Source organism: Penaeus monodon, chromosome 37 (genome assembly GCF_015228065.2).
Source record: "Penaeus monodon isolate SGIC_2016 chromosome 37, NSTDA_Pmon_1, whole genome shotgun sequence".
In the NCBI taxonomy this organism is placed as follows: domain Eukaryota; kingdom Metazoa; phylum Arthropoda; class Malacostraca; order Decapoda; family Penaeidae; genus Penaeus; species Penaeus monodon.
The window spans coordinates 9,704,999-9,713,089 of NC_051422.1; the positions used below are offsets into that span (position 1 = coordinate 9,704,999).

At 43.7% G+C, this 8,091-nt stretch overlaps 1 protein-coding gene across 1 annotated transcript in view; it reads left to right on the top strand.

The window, feature by feature from the left end:
- LOC119596147 (calcium-activated potassium channel slowpoke-like) overlaps positions 1–6,896 on the top strand; it is a gene marked incomplete at its 5' end in the record, with an annotated part of 107,964 nt that extends 101,068 nt beyond the window's left edge. The window contains 2 exon segments of the mRNA XM_037945316.1: positions 249–404; positions 1,098–6,896. Coding sequence (XP_037801244.1) covers positions 249–404; positions 1,098–1,317 — 376 coding nt within the window.
- Positions 6,897–8,091: the final 1,195 nt, after the last annotated feature.

The window sequence follows — 8,091 nt, forward strand, 5'->3', positions numbered from 1 at the left end:
TTTTGCGAAAGAGACAGACAGACAGACAGACAGACAGACAGACAGACAGAGACAGAGAGAGAGAGAATAAAAAGGGAATATCATAAAATGTAAGGGATAATTGTGTCTTTACACTTGAAATTTATTTATATCGTCTATCACGATTAATTTGATTCATCGTCAGTCCTCTATATAGTAAAGAACGTGCTAATGATCTTAAGGAGTTTCTTTATCGGAGAGGAATTCTGGTGAACGTGTTCTCCCACCAGCACGCCCGAGACACTTGCCAACCGCGACCGCTGTCAAGTGGGGCAGATCTCCCTCTACGACGGTCCTCTTGGCCAGTTCGGGGAAAGCGGGATTTACGGAGACCTCTTCTGCGCGGCCCTGAGGAACTATGGCATGCTATGTATTGGTCTCTACAGGTGAGTAGGGCAGCACCTGCACCTCCGTCTGCACCTCACAGACTTTGTGTCCACAGATCCTCGTGTATGTCTGAGGCTCCAAGCCGTCAAGTGATTGCCACTCTTTCCTCAAGTGTGACGAGTAATGGAGCCAAAGCCTGAGCCTCTGTACCAACACCCTGTGTAGGACTTGTACCCTCTGGGCCGGCCTTGGCCCGGGGGATGCAGAGCCTGTAGGCGATGGTATACAGCCCACGTGACCCATGGCTACACTACTACAGCCCTTTGACACAAAGTACCTTCCCAACCCCCCCCCCTTTCCCCCCTCTTGTATTATGATCAGCTTTAATGCACTTGTTCACCCTTCTATTGTATTTCATAAATATAAGAGCGGACCTCTTAAGTAAAAAAGAGCGCCTTCTGCATCACCAGTACCTGGTTTGTTAAAGTAAGCAATTGTAATGTATCTCAAAAGAGTGTGTATGCACCTGGCTTGTTAAATACCTATCATAATTTATTCAAAACTACGTAAGTAGGCTTTGTAAAGTATGTAAACCTGCTTTAAATCACGGCTTATGGATCATTTCTGCACTTCTTGTACAGTAGCATGGCCGTTGGGCAAGCTTGTAAATTATTTTACGAGGATCGGGAAACTCTTGTCTTTTTTGAAATATTATTTTCGTTATGCTCGTGAGATATGAAATTGATTTACAGAACACTCCGTATGAGTCCTCAATCTGGCGTTGGTTTGGACTGCAGATTCCGCGACACCTCAAGCTCGTGTGACGCGTCGTCCAAGCGGTATGTGATAACCAACCCACCAGATGACTTCAAGTTGCTGCCCACCGACCAGGTCTTCGTTCTGATGCAGTTCGACCCAGGCCTGGAGTACAAGCCTAACCGGGGAGACATGGCCAAGGATGACAACTCCTGACTCCTCCTCTGTAGCGCCCTCACTGACGGACCCTACTCCTACATCTGAAAGAGTCCAGCGCTGCACCCACACCACACCAACACCACCACACACCACCCGCTCATCACACGCTGCCACCCACCGCCCGCCACTTGTGCCCGCCCGTGAGTGCAGCAGCGAATGGTAGCGGTCACGTGCTGTGCCTCAGCCGTCCTCCCCAGTACAGTATTTCCCTCCCCAGATCTCCTGCTCTTCCTCTCTACCTTCCTTCTCACTTCCTCTGCTTCCTTCCCCTCACTCCCTCCCCCAGTACTATCCACTCCCCATTGTAGTCACCCCACATCCTCCCCGTATATCTTCTAGTGGGTTTTTGGTCTGTTGTGTTCCGTAAGGTCCCAGCACAAGGAGAGGTGCCAGACAGACACCTCGCATCATGAGCAGGTGGCCCCATGTGTGCTTTGTCACCCTAAGTTCATATATGTTCGAGCTGTTCTGTGTATACTTCTTTTGGTTGCAGGAATGAACTAACAAAAACACCTCATTTTATCTTCAGTCTTTGGCATCTTTGAATTATATGTATATCGATGTCCTGAATGAGTATTTTTTGTGTATTATTCTTGACTTTTGTGTGGGATCGCGGACTTTTGAGATAGGGAAAAATTCACAGTTGAAATAGAATGTTCCAGCTATGCAAGTTGCTACCTTGACTCACTCGCTAGTGCCCCAGGTGGTAGGGCGTAGCTCCATTATCAGACCCGAGTTTAGTGTTCCGTTGTCAGCCTGCACATGCCCGGCTCACAGACACACCGGCTTTTTAAAGCCGATCCTGTCAAGTCTCACCTGCAGCAAGTGCTCATGTATTCAGGGTCCTTCAGACTGTCCTGGACGCCTGCCACACGCCTGGTAACTCAAGGATCTCAACGGAAGTGAGTATCTGCTGAGGAACGAGCTGGGTGGCAGGGACGTGTGGGTTAGTCTGAGAGTGAGGATGCTACAATAGAATGCTAATTTTTTTAGCAGATCTTGTTGATGATGTATTATCTTTCTGTACTCTGTGCAAAACTTTTTAGATAGCAAAAGTGGTGTTATTACTTCTTTCACCTTTTCTCTTGCTGTCTTATGCTCTTCATTGTGTTTTCATAATGTAAAATTTTGTTTTTAAGTATTATGGAATAAGAAGTTTTAGATGATAATTTCCTCTTCTAAGCACTCATAATTTCATGTATAACCAGAGTATCAAAAACTTCTGGCACAGAGGACAACCACGTTTTCACAAGCACCGTCTAGCCAGGGATAGTTGTTCAGCAAGACTTAGGTCCAGACATGTGTTTACATGCGACTTGTTTAGAGAAGAGTTTGAATAAAATATTGAGTGTTATAGTTTTTTACTTAGTTATGTAAAGTTGATAAAAGTTTTCTGACTGATGCATCATTGTGAACAAAGTTCTCGTCTAGCAAGTTGAAAAAAAGCTGTCAAAATGTTGTAAAGAGAAAAATGCATTTTGCAAATCAAAATTGTTGGCGCTATGTCCGTGAAGCGCCGTGTTGCTCGGCCCTCTTAGGTCCAGGGCCTTGCGTGGTCACGTGACTCTATGATGTCACGTGTGGCCGGCACCACCACCACCTTAGTAGCGGGGTTGCAGCATTAGCACAGCTAGAGAGGACACTGTAGGCTTCTAGCTTGTTGCACTCGAGCTACACCTCCAATGGAGAGTTCTCACGTGAGCGAGGTCATCCCAACATCAAAGTTACTGAAATCTTGTGGTGGCCACGTCTTTTGGTGGAACGCAGGTCCACTTCTTGCTCTTCATTATTCATGTTATCAGCACATGTTAATTCACAATCTCGCTGTGACCATGTCCAATGGAAATCCGGGAATACATTTATACATGTGCACCCACGGCCAGGTCCACTGTGGCCCACCAGAATGTGGCCACCCAGGATGTGTTGTGGTGTCCGTGTCCACTGGTGGCCCACCACAATCGGGGTTTGGAGGGTTTTCCCCCATTCTGCTGAGCCACGGCGACCCCTGTGATCATATCCTAGTTTGTATGGTATGCCATTCCACATTTTCTGATGTTTACATAATCCTGTTTTGATCCACAGTGTGCGAAGCTGTATAATCCTTGTTTATAAATATTCCTTGTTCCTACATATGGAAACCTTGAGAACTTATGGCCCATTGTGGCCCTTATTATAATCAGTGAGAGTTCACTGGTCAATGCTTGAGTGTTAATATTCACCAGAGTGTCGTTCATGTCTACTCATGCATATTCTCTCGAGTCCTCATCATAAGAAAGGTGTGCTGCACTTAAGTATCTCTACATAAACGTTGACAGTTGCGCAGCCGTGGTGGGTAAGGCCTCGCTCTGCCTGCCACGGTGCTGCTGCTGCCGCTGCTAGACGTGATGCGCACGCGAGCCGGGGCCCCCTCCTCCAGGACTCTCCCAGCGCTGCCCTCTGGTGGCCTATGTGCTGTCATTGCCTTACAAATGCCAAGAGCTTAATAAGTTTTCATCTCTTCAATCATGGCTTTTTATCTTTTTCGAAATGTACCACTGACCAGTGAGAGGGTGGTGGGGTATGTCAGCAGATGTCCACAAATGTAGAATACAAGTGTGCTCTGAAAGGCCATAAAAATATGTAATGAAGTGTTTGAAAAGTAGATAAAATCGTTTGTGAAGTCATCTTAGAAAAGAGATATTAGTGTTCAGTTTAGTTTATTGTGAATATGCTCACCAAACCGAGCTAGAAAGAAGAAAATGGAAACAGAAAAAGTTAACAACACAAGATAACCAAGTAGTTGCAAGTTGAAACGAGAAGCCACCCAACAACCCTTGCGTCTTCAATCACAGTGACTACTACAACAACAACAGCTACAAGTGGCAGCACACTGAGCCGACTGCCCCACTCCTGCCAGGCTCTGTGGTAGGTGGGGTCAGGGGGTGGGTTCCTCGTTGTCCCAGAACCCACTTTTGCAACACTATTATCTGGAGTGCGAACACCTTATGTATTGATTATTCCCCTTCTCACCAGCTCTACCCTGACTCCGCCTGCCTAGAGAACTGCTGGTCATGCAGTATCATGGCATGATTGAACCATACTGGGAAATAAAGAAGACATCCCTACTAGATACATAATGAAATGTGATATGTAATATAGACCAGGTGTCATCTACTGCATGATAATCGTGCTGCTTTCTGAAATGTTTATGAAATCACTGTATACTATTCATTCTTGTATTTCTTCCTATCATTATCAAATACTTTTTGTATATTTTGTGTCCACTTGTGTTTTCCCTGCCCTCTGCTCTGGCCGAATTGATAATGCATAACATTGGCGCTACAGCCTCCTCTCAGCACCCAGTGCCTTGAAAGGCCTGCTGTCCCATAGTAAACCTGAATGACTCAAGAGACACCTAGTTTGTCTGCTCACAGGGGAGGGTTTGACCGACCACAGGCGAGAGGGGGAAACGATTCCAAGCCACAAAGAGACACATGGTGCCTGAGAGCAGGTCGTATGCGCCGTCCTGGGGTTTTCCTATCAGTAAAGGGGAAATATTTGGGGTTTATGCACCGTTGGATTTCCATATATCATGACTTAGGCGAGGTTTGGTCCTGGCAAGTCCCTCCCATCCGCCTATGGCCTCCAGGTCTTCCTTCTTGTTGCAAGAAGGGAATAAGTCCTGCTCGGAGCGGGCGGACGGAACTTGCAGCGCCCCCTGCGTCTTCTTTCATACTTCTTTGTTCTGAATCAGAGAGGTAATCCACTGTTGACGTTTATCTCTGATCTGTTACCAGTTAGGTCCTGTTCAATCTTTGTTGAGCCCCACAGCAAACGGTGGCTCTGCTCTGCAAACACGCCTTACTAAGTCTTTATTTTGTTGCAGAAGCAATAAGGCAAAAAACAGAAGTAAAAAAAAAAAAGGTTTTCAGGATTGCTTGTTATGCAAACTGGCTGTAGTGATTTATGCAGAGAATCTAAATGGAACGTGAATTTCAGATTTTTCTACGCTGCTGTACATGTACATGTGATAAATGTTATACATAGAGGAATTGTGCTGGAGATCCCGGTCGCGAAGTTGGTCTCTTTGTGTTAATATATTGATAGATTTATATTGGCTTTGATCTGTATCTTTGTATTGTTGTTTTAAATGAACGGAACTAAACAAATGCGAAGTTATTACTTCTTGTGAATGTGGGATATTTCCTGAACTATTGTAGAGGTGTTTTGTAGCAGGCTACTACTATGAAAAGATTTTTTTTTTTTAATCATGAGAAGTGACGGTTTCATTAGTGCAGAAGAAAATAGATAGGTAGAATAATCCATAGCGACCTTCATGACCGGGACCCGACGCACTGTTTCTTCATTCTACAAGTTACCATCCAGTGGCAGAGGTCGGAGGTGCAGACTTCCCGCTGATCCGATATGATTCAAAGGATCTAGAGTCCTGCAGCTGACAAGTCGCACTCCTTTCGTAGGAGGGCGGCAGATCAGACGAGGGGCTGTAGTTCCCTGTCATGCATGCGCCTGTCAGCGGCCTCAGTCCTCCGCAGCGCTGATAAGAAGGGTCGCAACTGCACTGCATAAGAGATGCAACCAAGAGGAAATGAGGCAGTTAAGCGTCACAAATCTGGAAGGTTTTGTGACGTGACTCGGCCTGCCTGCCGCCAAAACCTTTCGCCCATCGTCTCTGTGAGAGTGGGGGCTTCAAATGTTAGTTTTGTTGAGGATTTTCCGAAGACAACGCAGTTCGTTCTTCTTATCAGCTGTTGTTGCTTACCGATCTCTGGTTACCCCCACGAGAAGCCACGCCCACACCTCAAAACAGAAGTAGCAGACACAACAACACACTCCACACACCACACGACACGGACCTCTACACCCAAACACATATCATGAGCCCTCCCGCTGTGTCAAAAGTATGAAGATGCAATACAACACTTTCATAGCCTATTCCCTGCTGACGTGCGACAAAATAATCAAAATATTACATAGTGACGTACGTAACAGGCCTTCGACTTCCCATTTTCGTTCTTGTGATGAGCAGGAAAGTAGAATCCAAACCGCCATCTTAAAAGTAGCTTAGAAATAAAAATGTTTATGAAAACTTCAGGGTATTGAGTAACTTCATAAAACAGTAATTAGCAATTCGAGAATGTTAAGGTACTCCAGCAATAGTTGTTTTAACAATAGATTAAAATGGATGTGAAAATTAAGAAAAAATGACAAATTCTGTAGTTGAGCAATTTGGTGGATGGCAAAAAGGCGGGAACTTTACACTTGCTCTTAATCAGAACGGCTAAAATCCAAGCTAGACATGTTAACCTCTCTCGCTTATTGGCTTCTAAAATAAAACCAAGCTAAAAATTAACAAGTTTAACCTTTTGCCAGAAGGGAAGTCAAAGTCCCGTATGCACAAGCCCCGTACAAGAAACGTTGATATCATAATACAACAGTCAACTGTGGGTGTTTTCAGTGGCAAATAGCGGGAATATGAAGACGTGTTAATATTTGTTTAATGTAAGTATTACACTACTGGTTCAGAACTGTTTTTATTTGAATATTTGAACAGCAATAGAATAAATGCACCTCTGTTGTTCCAGAGTTTACTTAACCTTATTAATATGGTTCTCTGTAATATATTGATTGTTGATTAAAACACAAAAGAGTGTACAAAATCCTTTTTTATTCCCCATTCTTAATCCTAGCGAGTAAGAACGTGTCAAGAATAGTTGTACTCATTGTTAGCTGTTAAAGATATAAAAAGTGCAAACTCTACTGTAAGACCCTGTTTATGGTATACATATAATCTCTTTAAAAAAAAGGCAAAGAAATATTTCATTCTCTCTCTCTCTCTCTCTCTCTCTCTCTCTCTCTCTCTCTCTCTCTCTCTCTCTCTCTCTCTCTCTCTCTCTCTCTCTCTCTCTCTCTCCTCTATCTTCCCCCCTCTCTCTCTCTCTCTCTCCCTTTCTTTCTCTCTCTCTCTCTCTCTCTCTCTCTCTCTCTCTCTCTCTCTCTCTCTCTCTCTCCCCTCTCGTTCTCTTTCTCTCTCCTCCATCCCCCCCCCCTCTCTCTCTCTTCCTCTCCCCCCTCCCCCCTCTCTCCCTCTCTCTCTCTCTCTCTCTCTCTCTCTCTCTCTCTCTCTCTCTCTCTCTCTCTCTCTCTCTCTCACTCATTAAAATACACAATCTAATGGTCCAAATATAATACAATATAGTTCTCAGATAAAAAGATGATTAATCCATGTTAAGGAAAAATAATTAAATATCACATAGAACTAAGCTAATGACGAAAAGGGAGTAATTGGACGTACAATAACATGATAGTGGCTTAAGAACTTGCACTGTCAGTTAAATATTCATTGAATATGACAATTCAAATTCATAATAAAGGAAAGACCACAATATCACCTTATAAAAATAATAATGTGATAATGATTGCAAAAGTAATTATAAAAAATAATAGTGGTGATAAAAACAGTAATAACAATAATGATAATAATAACAGCAATATTGAAGATAGTTATGATAATCATAAAACGAAATATAAATAACCGAAAGATGCAAATCCGCTTAGGCAAAAATGTGGCAATGTAAACGTAATTAATACTACTAACAGTCGCAGTAAAATTATTCTTGTTGGGGCTACTTTTTCCATGAGGTACTTTTTTACATCATAAACAAAAGATAGTTATTTCCACAACAAAAAACCTTTAGTGAAAAAGGCCTTATTTCCGGTGACAAAAGCTGTCTAACGACACTAGAAACTGTTGCTAAGTTGTGGCTCGACTCC